We start from the raw sequence: 22,072 nt of genomic DNA on the forward strand, positions 1-22,072 counted from the left end.
ACTCTGTGTCCCCAGCAGAGCCAGCTCAGAGCCTTTATGGGCCTGGGGAGCTGTGTGGTTTCTGGCAGTGTCTCAAGCTCTCTGGGCCCTCATTTCCTGGTCTGTAAAGTGGATGACAGTAATGACGGTGGCTCCACTGGTACAGAACAGTGAGCTCTCAGGCAATCAAAAGGTGTTACTGCTATGTTTGCTCTGAGAGGCTGGACCACAGCTAAAAAAATTTGTTTTGCTCAAAGTAAGAATGATAATGACATGGGCGTGGTTTAAGTGGTGGAGCGCCTGTCTAACAAGTGCACAGCCTCAGGTTCAAACTCCAGTACTGCCAAAAAAAAAAAAAAAGAATGATGATGACAAAGATGACTGTGGACTAATCACCTCCACATGTGAGCTCTTAAAACACACCAGGCACGAGGCTGAGGCCTCAGTGCATTACTTCATTTAATCCTCACCATAACCCGACGAGGTAAAAATGATATATTCTTCAGTCAGGTTTGTTGAGGTGCAATTCACATGCAGTAAAATTCACTTTTATTGGCCAGGTGTCGAGGCACATGCCTATAATCCCAGCCCTTGGGAGGCAGAAGCAGGAAGATGGAAAGTTTAAGGCCAGTTACACAGTGAAAGAGACAAACTCACTTTCATTAATGGGTACAGTCTATGAATTCTGATACACCATGCAGTCACATACTCCCATTACAATTTGGAGACAAAGAGACCATGGGGACAGAACCAGGGTGGAGGGCCATGCAAAGCCTCTGGGCATCTGACTTAGGAGGCAGGGCGAGCCCTGTCTCTGGCAACAGCGTGGGGCTGGAAGAAGACTTACCCAGCATGATGGCATCCACGGCTCCCCCAGGACAGAACTCAATCATGATCTGTAGAAGACATGAGGCAGAGTCACAGGGGTCAGACCCCGCCACAGGTGTTGGTGGCCTGCTCCCCAGCCTTCCCCTCCTGCCTGGCCTGTCCTGTCTGCCCGCCTCCCTCACCGGTCTGTCCCCAGCCACCACACAGGCTCTAACACTAGGGGAGTTGCTGTGTGCTTCATTCTTCAGAAAAAGAACAACCCAAGTGCCAGGGAGAGCCAAAGCTTCACGAGGGCCTCTCCAGCCAGGCCCACAGCCTCCCTGTCTCTCCAGCCTGACCAACTCAAACCCATTGCCCACCACCCTGTGTGTTACGTTCTACAGACAAGAGCCTCAGTGGGTACCTACTCTACCCACATACGAGGCAGCTATGACTCCAGGACCCTGCGCCCAGCTTTCACCTCCACCTGCCAAAGCCTGCCCTTGCTGACCAGGAACCTCAGAGCATAAGCTCCTTGAAGGTCAGCTCAAGTAAGGAAACTGAGGCCCAGAAAGGGACTGAGCAAAGCCACACAGAAGGGTTAGTGGCAGGTCCTACACTGGAAAGCAGGTTTTTTAACCTGGGGACATTCATAACTTCTCCATCCACCCATCAATTATTCATCCACCCACCCACCCTCCCACCCATCCGTCTATCCATTCATCCATCCATCCATTTATTCATCCACCCATTTGTCTGTCCATCCATCTACCCGTTTGTCCATCCATCTATCCACCATCTACCCATCCATTCGTCCACTTGCCAGCTCACCCATCCTTTCATCCATCCACCCATTCATCCATCCATCCATCCACCCATCCCCACCCACCCACCCAACCATCCATGTATCCATTCATCCATTTATTCATCCATCCATCCATCACCCATCCATCCACCCATGTATCCATCAATCCACCCACGCATTCATCCATCCATCCTCCCACTAACCCATCCACCCATCCATCCATCTACCCATCCATTATCCACCCACCCACCCATCCATTTATCCATTCATCCATCCATCCATTTATTCATCCACCCATTTGTCTGTCCATCCATCTACCTGTTTGTCCATCCATCTATCCACCATCCATTCATCTATCCATCCACTCATCCCCACCCACCCACCTATCCACCCAACCATCCATGTATCCATTCATCCATTTATTCATCCACCCATCCATCCATCCATCCACCCACCCATCCACCCATCCATTCACCCATCCATCCATCCACCCACCTATCCATGTATCAGTTCATCCATTTATTCACCCATCCATCCATCCATCCCACACCTACAGCACACCTAACAGATGGGGAGCTGTGGGAGAGGAACCCGACTTGGGCTGTAGTGCAGGGGACAGAAGGGGATTATCCCAGTGAGCAGTGCTGTGGGTGGGGACAGGCTTGCTCTCATTTTCACACTTTCCGGCACACCAGGACTCCTGTCCTAGATTGTACAGAGGCTTTCTCATCTTCCTGAAGTGAGGACAGAACCACAGACTGCCTCAGTTGGGGTGGGCTGGGCAGGGAAGCCCCTCTAAACAGGAAGGCAGTGCTCAGTGGTGACCTGTCTGGACCCATGCTAACTCTCAGTGGCGGAGGGAGGAGCGGCCACAGGACTTTGATGGGTGTCCAGTTTGTGGCTGACCTTCCTGAGGCTTCCTGCAATGTAAATGAGGACGTGGTGAGTAACACAGGGCTTTGGGGCCGGCCATGGCAGGGTCCATGTCCCAGGGGGCCTGTGGAGCTGCTCTGACCGTCAGAACCCCCATCCTCAGATGGCCCCTGACCATGGCCCACTGCTGGGCTGTACTGGGGACCAGCCACGGCCAAACAGGGCCCTGAGGCTGGGCAGGGACACAAGAGGGACCAGGTCTGGGGAGCAGCAAGACAGGGGTCCTGTCAGTGTGGTCACAAGCAGTTACATGCTGGGGACATCACAGGCCAGAGAAGAGGGCTGTGAGGGGCACTGCCCACCAGGAGGAAGGATGCAGCTTGCAGCTTCTGAGGCCCCTGCAGTCACCTGCTCCTGCCTGGTCATCAACACTGGCTTCCTCAAACTTCTCTCTAACATGACAGTGACCTATCCCCTGATTATTTCATCTCTGATGAAATTATCTCGTGTGATGCACAGCATGAGGAGGGGTCTTTACCCATCTGATCCCCATCATTCATTCACTCACTCACTCTTTTTTTTTTTTCTTTTTGCGGTACTGGGGTTTGAACTCAGGGCCTACACCTTGAGCTACTCTGCCAGCCCTTTTTTTCGAGATAGGGTCTCACCAACTATTTGCCCAGGCTGGCTTGGAACCGCAATCCTCCTGATCTCTGCCTCTTGAGTAGGTAGGATTACAGGCGTGAGCCACCGGCTCCTGGCTGCTTTTTTTGATTTGAACTCAGGACTTTGCACTTGTTGGCAGGTGCTCTACCACTTGAGCCACTCTTCCAGTCCTTTTTGCCCTGATTATTTTGGAGCTAGGATTTTGTTCTTTGCCCAGGCTGGCCTGGACTATGATCCTATTTTAGGCTTCCTGTGTAGCTGGGATGCCAGGTGTGCACCACCACACTGTTTTTTCCATTGAGATGAGGTGTCACAGACTTTTTGTCTGGACTGGCCTCAAACCTCAATCCACCCAATCTCAGCCTCCCAAGTAGCTGAGAGAACAGGCATGAGCCACCGGTGCCCAGCCCACCCCCTCTCTGTGTGACCACACTGTTCCAAGGGGTCAGGGCACCGAAGCTCTCGGAGCATAGGCCATCCTTCTCCCTTTACTAACGCTCAGCTCCACAAGAGGACCAAACCCTCCTGCTCACTGCTAGAAAAAACCAGCTATAAGAGACAACGGAACAGAAATGACTCCTCGTCCCTGTGGGGGACACCAAAGCTAACCATCCCTGGGTGGGGTGACGCCACTCACCCTGGCAGGACCACCATGCTCACCTAGACATGGACAGTGCCTGGCCCCACAAGAGGCTCAGTCACTCCCAGAGGCTACTCGACTCCCTCCTGGGGTTGGGGGACATTTTCTTTCATTTGTTTCTGGTTTGTTTTCTGTCATTTCTCTTTTCACCGAGAACGCGAGTAGGAGCAAAGGTTTGTGTGTGATTCCACCAAATTCTCGCAGGACCCGAAGCTCTGTCATGCAGCCCAGGTTCGCGGCCTGCACACGGCTTCCTCAACACCGCCAGCATGGCCTCCACCTGTCACCAGATCCCCCGCTGTGACATGGCTTCTCCTGACCACGACGCTCTCCTGCAAGGACTGGTGAGCATGTCAACAGCCCAGATGTGACGAGTGGCAGGGACTCAACAGTGCACATGTCCCCCTTCTCTAACGGGGCTCCCCCCGGAGGAAAAGGTAAAGGCTCAGTTCTGGCTGTGACCATGTGCCCGTCATATTGCCCTTATCGTGTTGATTAGGTTGCCCACAAAACAGGCCTTCCCAGAACTAGGACAGACTGACATGCCCCCAGCCCCTATCAAGAGTCGGGTGCAAGCAGAAGCCAGACCCAGGTGGGCCTGGCACCCTTCAGAGAAAGTATCACTTGCAGGAAGGACATTCTTACACAGGGTCCCCACCACTCAGCTGGGCCCCAGCCAGCACCGGGACGCCTGTGAATTCTGACAACCTGGCTTCCTTCCTCCTCTGCAGTTTGGGAGCTTATACGACCCCAGTGTTTCCCTTTTATTTCTATTTTTGCCTTGGCTGCTGGGAAGCTCTGAGTGCAGGGAGCTTCCTCAGTGCACTGGTCTTACAGCCTCCGCTTCCACCTTCAGAGGCTGGGGCTCCCACAGAGCTAAAGAACCTCAATAGTAAGAAATAAAATTGTCGGCTTTCGTTTCTGTGGGTTTGGCATGTGTGGATTCAACCGACCTCAGATTTAAAATATTCAGGAAAAAAAAGCGTCTGTACTAAACACAGAATGTGTTTTCCTTGTCATTGTGCCCTAAACAAGGCAGTCAAACAACTGCTCCCTTTGTTCTACACCGTGTAGGGTATCCTAAGTCGTCAGAGGTACAGAGGTGAAGTAAGGACATGGAGGTGAGCGTGTGTGAAAACATTAGGCCATCTTATTTATGTAAAATCTGGGGACTCTGCACCCACAGATTTGGGACCTGGAGCTGACCGCCATGCACACAAGGGACAAGTGCAATGCTGGTGGTCACTCTTGGTACCCTGAGAAGTCACTAGTGATGGCGCACACCCAGAAAGATGGATGTTTGCACTTGGGGACGGGTCACAGGTTTGTACTTTTACATACGCTATGCGTTTGATTCAATCAACATATGTTATGACTTTTTTACCAGAAACAACAGGTTTTGAAATGGGAAGGGCTGGCCCAGCACAGCTATCCTTTGGAGGGGGACAGGTGTCTCTGCCGCCCGTGATGAAGGCCTGGTGGCCAGGCCAGAGCTTTGGGGACAGAGGCAGATACCTCAGAGTCTAGATCAAGGACTCCAAGCCTCACCAGGCCCCCAGTCCTGCAGGATCAAGCACCATTGACTGACTCTGTGATCCCGTCTGGGCCGCCATGGTGTCTGAGGGCTCAGGGTGTTTTGATGGCCTGCTGAGCTGTGGTCACTTCAGTGTGTCCACAGTATCAGCTGAGTGTCTACCAGGGGCCCCCCATTGCCAGGCACAGCGAGGACTACCAAAATAGTATTCGATCAACACACGCTACTGAGCTCCCAGTCTGTGATAAGCCTGGGGTCTGGGGCCTCAGGATGAGTTAGCACCCTACCCCGAGACCACCAGCAGAGGAAGATGCAGAGGTGACAGGTGGAGGCGCACAGTGACGGTGGAGGCAGTGATTAAGCAGCCTGGAGCTGTCCAGAGGGCTTCCCAGAGGAAGGCTATTTTCTTTCACTTTTCTTTTGGTGCTAGGGATGGAACCCAGGGCCTCATGCATGCTAGGCAAGTGCTCTGCCATTAAGCTGCACCCCCAGACCTATTTTATTTTATTTTGAGACAAGGTCTCCCAATGTAGCTAAGGCTGGTCTCAAATTCACAATCCTCCTCCGTAACCTCTTAAGTAGCTGGGATTATAGGTGTGTACCACTATGTCTGGCCTAGGCTGGGTTATTGACAGATGAATTTGCCAACTGGAGAAGGGCAAAGAAGTTCCATGCAGAAAACATCAAGGTGGCAGCAGCAGGCAGCCATCTTGCCACCATGAGGGAAACCTGTGTGAATGAACCACTGAAAGACAAAGAGCAGAGACCACAGCAGAGCAGACCAAGCCCTGGCTGAACCCCACCTTCCTGCCAACCGTCCAGATAGGACGGACAGGCCACGCAATCCCTCAGCTATTTAGGCTGAGAGAGGTTTGTGCCACCTTCCCTGTTCTTCTTGCTGTATGCCTGCTGTTCTCCGCCTGGAGCTCCTTGTCCTTCTCCACTTGGGAAATTCATGGTCAAAGCCAAACCTGACCTCCCACTTGGGGCTGAGGCATGAATCAGTGAGTGAGAGGAGGAGGACGCAGCCAGCACAAGTGAGATTCCCAAGGAAAATCCCAGAGGACGCTCAGAACCATGGCAGGGTTTGTGGGCGCTGAGGGCCTGGCTCAAGACACAGAGCGCCCACCAAGCAAGTGCAAGGCCCTGACTGAGCTCTAACCTCAGTGCCACCGAAAAAGGCAAAAAAGGAAAGACAGCCCATAAAATGCGAGGAATGTCTCCAAACCACCATATCTGTTAAAGAACTAGTATTTTAAACACACACACAACTCTCACTGCTCAACAATAAAGGAACAAATGCCCCGATTTCACAGCGGGCAAAGATCGGGACAGACGTGACACCACCAGCACTGGGGAAGCACAGCGAAACCACACCACCGTCCACGCCCCGGCACAAGGTGGTGGACAGTAGTTCCCGGGGGAACTCATGTGGCAGGGGTGGCAACGGGTGGCAAACAGCGCGGGTTCTTTGCAAGCCAGCCTGGCCATGCTGAGCACGGCACAGCGGCGAGATCCAGCAATTCTGCTGCGAGGCATAGACCCGAGACGCTTAAAAACATGTCCGTTAGCTACATTAACCAAGGGGAAAAGGAGCCGACTCAAGTTGCTCAAATCAGCAGAAAGGACTGTTGGAGTGCTGTGAGCAGGTCGGCCACGGGGGGCAGAGCAGAGGAAGGGCGGCCCCACCAACGAGCCGGACCCCTGCTGGAGCTCTGCTGGACAGGGTCCTGAGACACAGCCTCCAGCCCAGAACCATGAGGAAAGAGCTCTGAAGAGATTTAACTCTGTGATTTAAGCCTCCAGACCAAAAAAGCCCAGGACCAGGAGAATTACTGCAGCTCCTCCCCAACTCTTCCAGAACATTTAAAAACGATGTCCAACGACCACTGTGCAATTACTCAGATAACCAAAGCAAAGGAAACCGTAGACCAACATCTCTGCTGAATATCCAAACAAAAATACTCAGCAGTGCGTGGCTTGAGTGGTAGAGAGTTTGCCTCGCATGCATGAGGCCCTGGGTTCAATCCCCAGCACTGCCAAAAAAAACAAAAATAAAAGCAAAATAATAACAACAAAAAACCTCAACGAAATACAAAACACTAGCAAAGCACATCTGCAACATACTGAAAACAAGAAACCCTGCACCCAAGTGGGACTTACTCCAGGAGTGCACGGCTGGCTCGACGTTTGGAAATACGCTACGTTAACAGAATGCAGGGGGAAACCCATACGGCCAACTCCTTGATGCAGAAAAGAGCATCTCACAAAATCAAAGAACAGAGGAAAATGACCTCAACATAGTAAAGGGCATACATGAGGCCCACAGCCAGCGTGGTGCTCACGGGCAAGACGGAAAGTTTTCCTCTGAGGTTGGGAGCGAGGCGAGACTGTCTTTCAGCACTTCTGTGCAACACACTTCTGGGGGTCACAGCAGGAAAATTGGGTGAGGGAAAGAATAAAAGGCACCCCACTGGAAAAGAGGAGTAAAGGTGTTGGGACAGTGGTGCACATCTCTAATCCCAGCTGTTCAGGAGGTAGAGAGCAGGGGGACCGTGGTTCAAGATCAGCCAGGATAGTTAGTGAGACCCCATCTTAACAAATGAGCCAGGCATAGTTGTGGTCACTCCAGCTATGTGTGGGATGTAGGGAGGAGGGAGGATTGTCTTCCCTGTTGGACTATCAATCACGGTTCTTGAGACCCTCTCTGAAAAATAACTAAAAGCAAAAAGGACTGGGGGGTATGGGTCAAGTGGTAAAGTGTGAGGCGGTCAGCTCAATCCCTAATAGCGCCAAAAAAAATTAAGATTGGAACACAGGACCCAGCAATCCCACATCTGGGTATTTATCCACAACTGGCACTGAAGTCCTGAAGAACTGTGTTATCAGCACTTCCAAGGGCACTTTTCATGGAAGCAAGATGTGGCAGCAACCTCCGTGTCCAACACTAAATGACACTTTGTGCATGGACTCAGAAGGGACACTGTAGCCTCAGGTGAGAGGAGAATTCTGCAATCAGGCACAGCTGGATGAACCATGGGGACACTGCACTCAGTGAACCAAGGCAGAGAAGAAAAGCAGCACTGAGGGCTGACTGCCCGTGCCAGGTGCATCTGAAATTGTGGCACTCGTGGCACCAGGGAGCGAGGGGCAGCAGGCAGAGCTGGTGGGGAGGACTTGTGAATGGGCAAAAGCCCTGACCAAGAGAGATGAACGAGTCCATGTCCCTGACAGTCAACAAGATGTGTCCTGCTTAGACTCCTCAAGGGGCAGATGTCATGTATGTATTCTTACAACCATAAAATAAAACTCTGAAACCAGAAACAAAGGTGCTTGTGCCTGAATGTGGACGCTGATGGCTACGCTGCTCTGGGAGGTGCTTGCTTTCCCTGGGTCCTCAGCACAACTGTCTCCTTCCTCTGCAACCCTGAGCTCCCATCCCCAGGGACCCTGGCTCAGCCACCGCCCCAGAGGCACCTTGCAGGCCTGACAGCCTGGAGTCCAGCTTTCTTCTCCAGCTAGAGGCCAAAGGAAACCAGAGACACAAGCTGACCACAAGTCCTCCTGACTTAGAACTAAGCAGCTGGCAGGGTGCAGGGAATGGGGGTGGGGGAGGAATGGGGAGAGACACACTGTGGCCTGCGGTTCCATCACCTCTCAGGTCAGCTGAATGACTGAGTGACTCCATCAGCCACCGGGAGCAGAGCAGAGGAAAGGCAGCCCTGTCTCCCTGGTGCTCCCACATGGGTAAATCCACTCACCAGGGAGAGAGGCCCCCCATGCACCCCACTGAATGAACCCATTGAGCACCTACACATCTCTTTCCCTCCCTCCCTCCCTCCTTCCTTGGTAATGGGGTCTGAACTCAGGGCTGACATCTTAAGCCACTCCACCAGCCTTTTTTTTGCAGTGGGTTTTTTCCGAGATAGGGTCTCGGGAACTATCTGCCTGGGCCAGCTTTGAACTGCGATCCCCTGATCTCTGCCTCCTGAGTAGCTAAGATTACAGGTGCCCGGCTGCACAGCTCCTTTCTGAACCAATGCCTGCTCCGTGCTCCCTCGGCCTGGCTGCCCCAGGACCGGTTACCATGGAACGCTGCTCTTCAGCTGTGAAACTAAGAATCTACTGGTAACTGCTCGGGAGTTGCAGGGTCGAAATTTTAAAATGTCTCTGCTCTACCAGAACAGCCCCTCGGGAGATGTCACACCAGGTTGCCGGCCCCATGGTTCCAAGTCTCACTCCCCATGAGGGAGGCGGCTAGCTCACCTGGCCAGCCTCAGTTTCCCCATTCATGACTCCTGACTCCATTTGAGGGCTTATCCATGCCACAGCCCTGCAAAGCTCTTTGCGTGGATTATCGTTCACCTGCCCTTTGAGGAAGGCACCCTGAAAATGCCTACATTTCTTGGGGCCAACTGTGGGGACTGAATAGTGCAAAGTTTGCCAAAACCGAGGACAGGGCTGGGTCCACAGTGAGAAAATGCCAGGTAAGTGCAACCAGTCACCGTCAACATCAGGTGGAGTTTGATCTATCTTAGGTAAGGGAAACTGAGGCTCACACAGATGAAAGTCACACAGCAGTGAACTACACTTGGGGTCTGCTCATCTCACAGTGAGCATCCATCCCTTCCCAACCTTGAGGAGGAAGCCATAGGAAGGTGAGTCAGGGCCCTGGGGCTGGCGAGAGGCCTGGGTCTCCTCGCTGCAGCCCTCAGGCCCACTGTCAGCACAGCATACCAGCGAGCTTGCTCACCGAGATAAGGGAGCTAGGATGTCCAGCCCAGATAAGAGGGTGGGAAGGGTGGGGACCACCCAGGGCTTGCCATTAACTTTTACAGTCTTAAGGTCCCAGGGCAGGGGCAGGGCGGCCCTGTGGACTGTCCCTAAGAGACAACTGAGGCCACAGCACAGTCCAGAGGTGAACAACCCACACCCGTGCTCTGAGCCCCAGTGCCCCCACCTCCCTGGCCTTTTCTGAGGCCAGCACCACACACTAAAGGCACACAACAAATGTTTAATAAATAAACATGGGAGACACTCCTGGAACTAAAATAAGCCACGGCAAGGAGGTGTGGACTGTGAGCATCTCTAAGTCATCAGAATGGCTGAGGTCACTTTGTCATCAAATGAGCACGTCATAGTTGTAAAAGTCCATCCATATTGTCCATCAGCAGAGCTTGAGCCTATGGCAATCAGCCATCACCATCTATGAGGGTTGCTGCCCCGATCAGGGGACACAAACACCTACCAGTGTTCACCCCTCCATCAAATGGCCACGCATAGAATCTATATCCCCCCTACTCCCTTAAATCACCCCTAGTGACTTAGGGTAATAAGAAACTCACAGACCTGATGCAATGTAGTAAGTGCTCTGTAAATAGAGGCTGCAGTATATTGCCTGGGGAATGAAGACAAGGAAAAGCTCTCTACATATTTAGTACAAAACCCACAGACACAAAGGGACAACTGTACAAGATCAGAGTTTGTTGAATGAATAATATGAATGAAATAGTTCAGTGGCCATAAGATGCCCAGAAAATAGGGCAGATCATCCAGGTGAATAACATAGCTGACACCCAGACTCATAAACAAAGGTGACAAAAACATACCAGTCCCTTCCTCTAAGCCTCCGAGCCGCAGAGGTGATGCCAGCCATCACTGGGCACTTACTGCATACCTAGTACTGTGCTAAGCTATGAAGGTCACTTAATGCCATAAACAACTATGCTCCCATTTTACAGATGGGGAAACAGACTTGGCTGGGTAGGGGCTTCTCCAAAGCCGCTCCACTCCTAAGTGACAGAAACCAGCATATTCACTTGGATGAGCCAGCTGAGCTGTGCAGCCATGGTAAGCACTGTCCTCTCTGGGCTTGGGACTGAAAGTGAGGCTGCTGTCCTGTCCTGTCCTCCGGAATGAGGGACCCCGGGTTGGGGGACAGGGGCTCCCCGGCCTCTCACGTCCCATCAGTGCAGCGGACAGAAGCTTCCCGTTACTCAACCAGGCCTGCAGGAGGAAGTCCAGGGAGGCAGCCTCCAAAAATCACAAGTCAACACAAAGCCACCCGGCTGTCAGCTGCCTGTCCCTGTGGGTGGAGTCGCCCCACACAAAGGGGCCACACAGTAGGGACCACACCCTCCAACCTCGGGAATGAGGCCCTAATCCCACCCCAGCCCCACCCAGCACCTTCGCTCTGTGTGGGAAGGAATCTGGCTTCCCGAGCAGTGGACTGGGCAGCTGGGCGGGCATCTGGGTCAAATGTGTGCGTGCCACAGTGGGGGTGTGGCGGTTCTGCCCGGACAAAGGGGAGGACCCGGATTCCAGAGCCTCCAGTCTGTCTGGCATGTTCTCTGGCATGTTCTCTGCCAAGATCCCTGGAGTAAGGCTTTTTTAGACACCTCACCCCATATCACACAGGAGGATGCTCCCCAAAGTGTCCTAAGGCCTTGCCCAAGTCCCGAGGCATCTCCAGGATGGAACCAAGATGAGTCAACCTCAGGGCGCCAGACTCTTCCAGGGGCGGCCAGCCCCGAGGTCAGGACTGCTGGTCTCAGAGTCGAAGTCCCGGCTGGAGCTCTGCTCTAGGGAGACAGAGGCAGTTCCCTGTCGGCAGACAGCTTGGGTCCAGTCCTTAAAGCCAGCTCTGCTAGGGACAGTGCCGGACACAGGGGAACGAGCCCGGGCCATGCTTCTGCCCTGAAGGTCATGGCCACGAGAATAGGTCAGGAGATGGGCTCACCTACCCTAAGTCAGTGCCCGGGGTCAGATGGCTGGAAGGACCACTGGACAAAGACAGCATTTTCCAAATACCTAGGAGTAAACTTAACAAAAGATGTGAATGACCTCTACAAGGACAACTAAACTTCTGAAGAAAGAGACTGAGGAAGACTATAGAAAGTGGAGAGATCTCCCACGCTCATGGATTGGTAGAATCAACATAGTAAAAATGTCTGTACTCCCAAAAGTAATCTACATGTTTAATGCAATTCCCATCAAAATTCCAATGACATTCATTAAAGAGATTGAAAAATCTACTGTTAAATTTATATGGAAACACAAGAGGCCACGAATAGCCAAGGCAATACTCAGTCAAAAGAACAATGCAGGAGGTATCACAATACCTGACTTCAAACTATATTACAAAGCAATAACAATAAAAACAGCATGGTACTGGCACAAAAACAGACATGAAGACCAGTGGAACAGAATAGAGGACCCAGATATGAAGCCACACAACTATAACCAACTTGTCTTTGACAAAGGAGCTAAAAATATACAATGGAGAAACAGCAGCCTCTTCAACAAAAACTGCTGGGAAAACTGGGTAGCAGTCTGCAAAAAACTGAAACTAGATCCATGTATATCACCCTATACCAAGATTAACTCAAAATGGATCAAGGATCTTAATATCAGACCACAAACTCTAAAGTTGATACAGGAAAGAGTAGGAAATGCTCTGGAGTTAGTAGGTATAGGTAAGAACTTTCTCAACGAAACCCCAGCAACACAGCAACTAAGAGATAGCATAGATAAATGGGACCTCATAAAACTAAAAAGCTTCTGTTCATCAAAAGAAATGGTCTCTAAACTGAAGAGAACACCCACAGAGTGGGAGAAAATATTTGCCAATTATACATCAGACAAAGGACTGATAACCAGAATATACAGGGAACTTAAAAAACTAAATTCTCCCAAAACTAATGAACCAATAAAGAAATGGGCAAGTGAACTAAATAGAACTTTCTCAAAAGAAGAAATTCAAATGGCCAAAAAGCACATGAAAAAATGCTCACCATCTCTAGCAATAAAAGAAATGCAAATTAAAACCACACTAAGATTCCACCTCACCCCTGTTAGAATAGCCATCATCAGCAACACCACCAACAACAGGTGTTGGCGAGGATGCGGGAAAAAGGAACCCTCTTATGCTGTTGGTGGGAATGTAGACTAGTACAACCACTCTGGAAAAAAATTTGGAGGCTACTTAAAAAGCTGGACATCGATCTACCATTTGATCCAGCAATACCACTCTTGGGGATATACCCAAAAGACTGTTACTCCAGAGGCACCTGCACACCCATGTTTATTGCGGCACTATTCACAATAGCCAAGTTATGGAAACAGCCAAGATGCCCCAGCACTGACGAATGGATTAAGAAAATGTGGTATCTATACACAATGGAATTTTATGCAGCCATGAAGAAGAACGAAATGTTATCATTCGCTGGGAAATGGATGGAATTGGAGAACCTCATTCTGAGTGAGGTTAGCCTGGCCCAAAAGACCAAAAATCGTATGTTCTCCCTCATATGTGGACATTACATCAAGGGCAAACACAACAAGGGGATTGGACTTTGAGCACATGAGAAAAGCGAGAGCACACAAGAGAGATATGAGGATAGGTAAGACACCCAAAAAAAGTTGTTGCCCTCAACGCAGAGAAACTAAAGCAGATACTTTAAAGCAACTGAGGCCAATAGGAAAAGGGGACCAGGAACTAGAGAAAAGGTGAGATCAAAAAGAATTAACCTAGAAGGTAACACCCACGCACAGGAAATCAATGTGAGTCAATGCCCTGTACAGCTATCCTTATCTCAACCAGCAAAACCCCTTGTTCCTTCCTATTATTGCTTATACTCTCTCTACAACAAAATAGAGATAAGGGCAAAATAGTTTTTGCTGGGTAGCGAGGGGTAAGGGGGGCTAAGGGAGGTTGTGGGGGAGGGTAAGGAAGGGGACAGGGGAAGGGGGGAAAAATGACCCAAACAATGTATGAACATATGAATAATAAAAAAAAAAGACAGCATTTTCAACTAAATTCAGTAAAGGTTTTGTAGCACTGGGGTGAGGGGTTTCTGGAGGGTCAGGAGAGACTGGAACCAAGGGAGACAGGTGGTGACATGTGACAGCAGGCACTGCAAGCTCAGGAGACCAGGAAGATGGAGGCTCAGGGTGGGTGTTCAGGTCCTACCAGGACCCTCTGGGCAGCCCTGGTCGTCCTGAGCTCACTATCCGAGGACCCAACACACGTGGACCCCAGCTCTGGTCTGACACCACCCTTGGGACAAGTACTGCAGGGAGACTCGGCGGGCTCATCCTAAAAGTGAGGCCAACTGTGGGGCCTGCCTCTCGGCACTTGAAAATGGGATGACACAGGGGCACTGATGGCCAGGCACCTGGCACTGGGTGAGTGGCCATGCTATCAACACACACAGCTGTATCCATGTGGGATGAAGGACACGGGACAGGAGCAGCCCAGGTTTGCAGACCAGCCTCCTGCACCACTGCCTGCCCCACAGAGGCCTGAGGGTCGGCAGGTCCCGGGCGAGTCCGTGGCTGCAGTGGACAGCAGCACGCAGCCGCACAGCCACGCAGATTGCTCGTGCCTGCCCGTGCCTCCACACCTATCGCCTGGCACACGGCAGTGCTTGGCAAACCCCTACTGGTGAACAGGTGCATGACTGAGGAGATGATGAGTCACGAGTCCCAGACCATGACGCCCTGGCTGTGGAATGGCAGGAGCGCAGGCGTTGCCACACAGGGCAAACTACAAGGGTTGCGGGGGCAAAGGTTCGCTGGGGACAGCCTGGTCCAGTGTCAAGGCCTCCAGAGGAGAGGAGCAGGGGGGCCAGGAAGGAAGAGTAGCCCAGGAAACATGAGGAAAGCAGAAGTCAGTCCCAGCCCCATGCTATCCCCACTGCCCACCCTGGGCGGGACTGACTACCCTTATTAGGGTTAGGAAGGCGCCTGTGACTGGAGGTGGCCAGAGGACAAGGATACAGGGGCACCTGCAGGCCTAGGACCAGCCAGAGGACCTGTGTCCAGCTACAGGTGCACCTATGAGTGGGGACAGCCTGAGGGCATGTATCCTGCTACAGAAGTGCTGGGGATCCAGCTACAGGGGCACTCGGGGATCCAGGGACAGCCATAGGGCCTGTGTCTAGCTCACAGACACCATGTGGAAAGGGACCCTGTGTGTCTGCAGCTGCTGACCCCTGGGCAGGTCAGATATCTGGGCTTCATAAAGCTCCATGCTGATTCACAGAGAGCGGGGAGAAGCCAGGGTAGCTCTTTTAAGCAACCCATTCCCTGGGAGGTGACATGCTAAGACCTGCATTAATCACCAAGGACCCGCTCACCCCACCACAGGCCCCACCTCTTAAAGACCGCACTGCCTTCTTCACTGCCAAGCTGGGGACCAAGCCATGGCACACGCGAACCCATGGGGCACAAGCATCCAAGCCACAGCCCCTCCCTGGGCCTCGATGCCATCTGAAGGGATGGCAATCAGGTAATAACAACTTTCCCAAAGGACGGAGCACACAGACACAGTGGGGTGTCCCACAGGCCTCACGCACCAGGAAAGCAGGGCCTGACCAGACATCCAGGTGACTATGGATGCAAAACTGAGGACTGCAGGTATGGGGTAGGGCAGACTCAGCCAAAAGCACTCCCTCTCGCCCTCTGCTTCCCTGGAGACCTCAGGGCCTTTGTACTTCCTGCTCTCTTTGCTGACACCTTCTGCCCTGAGATAATCAGACTCCAATCATCTTTCGGGCCTCAGCTAGAATGCAGCCTCACGAGAGGCTCTCTGTCCACCCTGTGCAGAGCTCCTGACCAGGATCCTCCATGGCATTTCCGAGGGATTCCTTTACGTCACACTCGTCACTTGCTCAGCTCCCCCACTGCTTCTTATCTGCTTTCAGAAAGTGTTTCCACCACTAGACTGTGAGCCCCTGAGTGCAGGGACATCACACTGATGGTCTAAAAGGGACACCTCAGAAACGAGCCCATGCCACAGACCAGGCCGTTCCTCCAGACACCAGTCCACATTGCCAGCTGTTCTCCTCTGCACCCACGGTACGTGCTGGAAAAGAGAGCCAAGCTCGAAAGACTCCTAGACGGAGATCTGGCTGGGGTGGAGATGGGGGTTACTGAGCCGTGGGGTCGGCCCCCCTGGGATTCCTGCACTATGTCACCTGGGGTCCCAACACCCGTGGCCAGCAAGCACCGAATGTGGCTAGTGTGGGAGGAAACACCATTTTATTCACTTCTACTTTAAATGTTACTGGGATGCTCAGGACTGTGAAAACGAGTCTCAATTGTGCGTTTTCCAACATCTAAACGTAGGTCAGGCCAGAGGCCAGTGCCTCACGCCTGTAATCCCAGCTACTTAGGAGGCAGAGATCAGGAGGATCTGGGTTTGAAGCCAGCCCAGGCAAACAGCTCGTGAGACCCTATCTCGAAAAAACTCTTCACAAAACAGGGCTGGCAGAGTGGCTCAAGTGGTAGAGCACCTGTCTAGCAAACGTGAGGCCCTGAGTTCAAACCCCAGTGATGTCAATAAAATAAAATGATATTAACACAGGTCGAGGGTTTCTGATGAGAATTTCAAATTCAGATGTGCTGTCACTGTAAAATGTGTTTCATTTGAAAGCTTGCAATGCACAGTAAACCACCTCACTGATAATTTCCACGTCAATTCACATTAAATGAGTGAGTTGCTGGTTCTACAGGTTAATAAATTAACTATCTAAAGGAGACTCCAGTTTCCTTCTGCTCTTTGGCATTGGGTGTCTACAGAGGGTGCTGGTCTGGGAGTTTGGGGTTTGCCCAGTCCACTTGCAGTCATCAGCTGATGTTCAGAAGCAGAAGTGCAGATAAGAAACCACTCAAGGGTTTTTCTAAGATTACACAGCATGGAAGAAAATGGGCCAATCTTGTCAGATCCACCCTGCTTGGGAAGGACGTCTGTCCTGGCTGCTGTGGCTATAGAAGGGGCTGGAGGCTTGGCCAACAGCCGGTTTCTCATCCCCAAGCCCAAGGTCCAGGACTGGTTTTGTCAAAGACACCCACACGGGAAAGCCGGCCTCTGGGAGCACAGAAAGGCCTGTGGCCTGGCCATCACAGGGAAGTGAACACCGAGAAGCTGGTGGCACCTTTTCCCTTCAATCCCAGAACCGTGTTCGCCTCTCAACTCAGTCTACCCTCTCTAGACGACTCCTATGCATCCCACACAATCCGGTTCAAATGCCCCTTTCTCTGCAGCCTTTCCTGACCACACGATGATCCACACCACACCCTTCTGGACTCAATGGCTCTTATCCTTCTCCCAATCAGCCCCAACCTTTAACTTGCCCTCCAAACCTGACTTCTTCTAAACACAGAAATGTGTCTCCCCAGCAGAAAACTGCCATCAGGTCCCCTAAATCACAGTGGTTCTCAACTTAAACACCACGGTCACCTCAAAGGCTTCTGAAGGCACAGGCTGCTGGGCGCCAACAGTCTCTGCTCAGCAGGTCTAACAGGGGCCTGGGGTCTGCCCAGCTGCCAGGTCCCGGCGATGCTGAGGCTGCTGGCCGGAGGCCTGGGGTTTGAGAACCTCTCCCCCCAGGTCAAGTGAAAACCCTTCTCAAACATTCAGCCGTCCACAGCGTGACCTAAGTGGGGCAGCACAGACCCAGACTAGAACCAGAGCCTGGCTACCTCTCATGCCTCCCAGGCTCTGTCCACACCCTTCATCTACCTGGATCCTGGGCCTCCTTCCCTGACCTCACAATGCCCCCGAATCCTCAAAACACGAAGACAGACACCTCAGGGGGCCACAGAGCAGCAACTGGAGGCTGCTACAGAGGACAGTGAGAGGTCAGCTCTGCAAAGCTGGTGAAGACAGTAACAGCCTAGGGACTGAAAGGTCTGAGGTGGTCACAAAACAACCGTGTGACAGCCATGTCCAGTCGAGAATTGCTTTTTCTCTCTCCGGTTTCCCAGCTCGGCCCCAAAGACTACGTAAAAGTCATATACCGAGCACACCACACAGTGAGCCTCGCTAACGCTGCTACGGACCTGTGAGACGAATGGCATGGGACCCAGCACGACACACGATGGGGCAGACAGAGCACCAGTCCAACAAAAGGGCAGGAGGGTGGATGGACAGACTAATGGGTGGGTGGGTGGGTGCATCAGTGGAGAACTCCTTTGGTTCACGTCAAAAGTGACTCTGTCACTGAGTATGATGCTCACACCTGTAGTCCCAGCTACTCAGGAGGTGGAGATTGGGAGGATCAAGGTTCAAGGTGAACTAGGGTAAAAAAAGAAAAACAGAGTGAGACTTCACCTCAACAAAGGAGCTGGGCACGGTTATTCGCACCTGTCATCCCAGCATAAAATAGGAGGATCGTGGTCCACTCCAACCAGGGCAAAAAGCGAGATCAAATCTCAAAAATGCCCAGAGGAAAAAAGCTGGAGGCAAAGCCCTGAGTTCAAACACCACTACTACCAGGAAAAAAAAAAGGAAAAAGGCCCTGTGAGGCCAGTTTGGAAACAGACACTTAAAAACACCAAGCAGCCCGCCGTGGAGCCGCTCACAAATGCAGTCAACAAAGACTCAGTGCTCCAAGCAACATAGGCACTGGCTGGGGGACACCAAGTGCCCGGCAGGGCATCTGACTCTTAAAACCGTAAAAGTCAGAAGACTCTATTTCCCAAGTTATCTGTGGTACCTTGGGTGCAGAAGCTTGGGTGCTTGTGACGTTTCTCGCTTGTTCTTCTGACCACTATCTATGTAACATCTGCCTGATTTCTTTCTTTCCTCATTTCCTGGAAATGAGACTTTTTACAAAGCAACTTGGAATTATTAGGGCTTCATCGGCCTGGCCTGTGGCCACCAGCAAACGGCTCGCCCCCTTTGCGCCTCTGTCCCCTGCTCTGGGACAGGGTGACCATGTGGCTGCCCTGCCCACTCCACACCCAGGGTCCCTGGAAACAGTGGAGAAAGATGGGCTGTGAAATCTGATGCTGACAAGCAGGTGGTGGCTTATTTCCCTCCGCCACGAGAAGGCTTGTCCTGGGGTGGCAGTCCGTGTCTGGGGACAGTTCTGGGGGGCAGGGAGCTATGGCAGGGTTTGGGTGAGTCCCCAGGGTTCCTGCACTGGAGGCTTGGTTCCCCATTTGGTGACGTTTAAGAGGTGGGAAGTGCAGGAGTCACTGGGTTGTGGGAGGTGTGCACTCAGGTGGAACTCACAGTTCTCCCTGGGACCATCATTTGACCAAGTGATCTCATCCCAACATGGAACCGGCCATGACAGCATCTGACATGAGGCTGTCATGAGAGCCATGCACCATGCCAACGTTGGCACTGTGGCCTTGAACCTCTGGAACTGTGAGCTGAACAAACCTCTTTTCTTTGTAAAGTACCCAGCCTCAAGCATTTCATTACAGTCACAGCAAACAGACTAGCACAATCTAGAAGGGTGGAGTTCCCAGCCCCTCAGCCTTGGCTGTCCCTTGTGGCACTGCTTCTGTTCTGTGAAGGGGGCGGGTTGGTGGTCTGTAAACTCTTGTCTGGCTTTTGTAAGCAGCAGGGTCATTTCCTCCACTGATACAGAAGCCTCATTTAGCATCAGTAGTTCTGCCTCCAAAACCAGAAATCCTGTGCAAGAAAAAGCACGAGGCCTTGAGGTCAATCTCCAGAACCACAGAAAGGACAGAAAAAAGATCTGGCTGAGTAGAGTGTGGACAGATGTACATTTTAGGGGGTTTGGGTTTATAAACAGAGAGGCATTAATACTGGGGAGCCCCAGTGGGAGGGTGATCTGAGGCCAGGCTTGTCCTGAGAGCACCAGGGACACCCCAACATTGTCCTGGGGAAGCTGAGGCAAGGCGAGGCTTGGAAGGTGGGCTCGGCTCTGAGTGTGTGGTGCGCACGCCACGGTGGGGGGTTGTGGGGGGCTGCTGGGGGGGTCGGTGCCAGTACTACGAACAGCAGCACCCCAGCACTTGCCAGCTCCTGCCAGGAGGTCACTCTGTGTCCCCTCACCTTCCATGAGCCCCCTGAGAACCCCTGACCTCAAATGCTCAAATGTGAAAATCTGAAGTAACTTTCTGGACACCACTCGCATCTCAGGGCACCTCGGATGAACCCGGTGAGGGTGCTCCTTTGTGCTGCACTCCTGTTTACAGCGGGGAGGCAGCCATGGAGGCTAAGCACCTTCCTGGACGATCTGTCCTCACAGTGGCTGGGATGGAGGCCAGGCAGAGAGTGCTATAGTTCCCGTGGCCCAAGACGGGGAGCCCGTGCGGGAAGTGGGGAGCTCAGTGCTCCCCAGCCCTGCCCCGGCCCACAGGGCAGATGCTGATTGGGTAGTGGGCAGAGGCCAGCAGGCCCAGGAGGGTGGCGGCAGGGGCGGCGCGGGCCTCACCCACAGCTTGGCATCATAGTAGTAGGCCCCCAGCAGCTTCACGACATAGCGGTGGTCGCAGGTGGCCAGGATCTCAATCTCCACGATGTGGTCCTCCAGCTCCTCCTCACTCTTCGTCTCGATGACCTTGGCTGCGGCCAACGCGCCCGTCTCCTTGTTCTTGGCCTGCGAAGTGGAGACAGAGGTCAGCAAGGCTTGGGGACAGGACATGGAGCCGGGAAAGGCCCCAGCAAGAGGCCCAGGCGAGAACAGCGGCCAGATGTCCAGAGGGCCTGAGATGCGGCACGGGGATATCTGTGCTGCTGACCTCGTGCCGGCAGGAGACGCAGAGCCTGCGTTTCATCACTGGTCACAAAAGCAGGACGTGCCACACAGAATCATGAAACACGAAAGCATCAAAATACCACCACGGGGAAGATTGTTGATTTGCGCGGTGACTCAACCCAGTATCTGAGCAATCAAAGAGTGTGACACTTCTGATATAAAAAACAGAACTGGACCTTCGCACGTGCTCCTTATTGTCACCAGGGCACAACAACTGTGTCTTATTGATCGAAACAAGTGAAAACATCACGCCAACTAGGATGGCTAAGACGAAGAAATGGGAAATGACAAGTGGTGGTGAGGACGTCCAAGCTGGAACCCTGAGCGTGCTCTTGGGAACAGAGAATGGAGCCACTCCCCAGCCAGACCCCAAATCTCACTACTCAGTAACCCCAAACCCCAGAAGCAGGGATCCAGCAGGTGTGGGTATACTGTGTACACAGCACCTCTCTTCACAGTGCCGAAAGGTGAGACGGGCACTTGATGATAGTGGGTCCTCAAGGGAATGCATAAACAAAACATTTCAAACCCCAGTACCAGCAAAAACAAAAAGGGAAAGAAATGATCTTATTTGGGCTGGCAGAGTGGCTCAAGCGGTAAAACATCTGCCTAGCAAGCATGAGGCCCTGAGTTCAAATCCCAGTGCCACACACACAAAAAAGATTCAGTTCAAATCACACATTATATAGCCAAATGAAGCCTACAAGATCAAATACTGAAATGTAAAAAAAAAAAAAAACCATGCAAACAGAACGTGACATGTGTGCACAATAGAATATTATTCAGCCATGAAGAGGGATGCAAGACTGATATGTGCCACAGTAGAAACGAACCTTGAAAACACTGTGCTGGACACAAAAGGACAAACACTGTACGACTCGAATGAGGTGCCCAAAGCAGTCAAATTCGCAGACTGAACCTCAAATAGAGACCCGGGATGAGACAGGGGAAGGGGAGTTACTGTGCAGTGAGTACAGAGCTTTCGTTGGGGATGATAAAAACTGTTAGAGACAGAGTGACGGGTATACAATTTGTGAGCTATTTAATGCCATGAATGTACACATGTGAAAGGCTGCAATGACAAATATGATACAGAGATTTCGTGAAAATCTGAAAGGAGAAGGTGAGTCACACCTACAACCAGGAGACTCAGGAAGCAGAGGTTGGAAGGACCACATTGCAAAGCCATCCTGGGCATTTCAAAGAGACCCTGTCTCAACCAGCAAGCTGGCCATAGTGATCCA

The 22,072-nt window shown here is 52.1% G+C and overlaps 1 protein-coding gene across 2 annotated transcripts in view; it reads right to left on the bottom strand.

Moving 5' to 3' along the window:
• The window catches only part of Stk10 (serine/threonine kinase 10), a 74,366-nt gene that overhangs the window by 33,375 nt on the left and 18,919 nt on the right, over positions 1-22,072 (bottom strand). For both annotated transcript variants that reach the window (XM_074057793.1, XM_074057792.1), the window contains exons 2-3: positions 20,505-20,669; positions 827-875 (exon numbers count right to left, since the gene is read on the bottom strand). In XM_074057793.1, coding sequence (XP_073913894.1) covers positions 827-875; positions 20,505-20,669 — 214 coding nt within the window. The remainder of the gene's footprint in view (positions 1-826; positions 876-20,504; positions 20,670-22,072) is intronic.

Source organism: Castor canadensis, chromosome 16 (assembly GCF_047511655.1).
Source record: "Castor canadensis chromosome 16, mCasCan1.hap1v2, whole genome shotgun sequence".
NCBI lineage: Eukaryota > Metazoa > Chordata > Mammalia > Rodentia > Castoridae > Castor > Castor canadensis.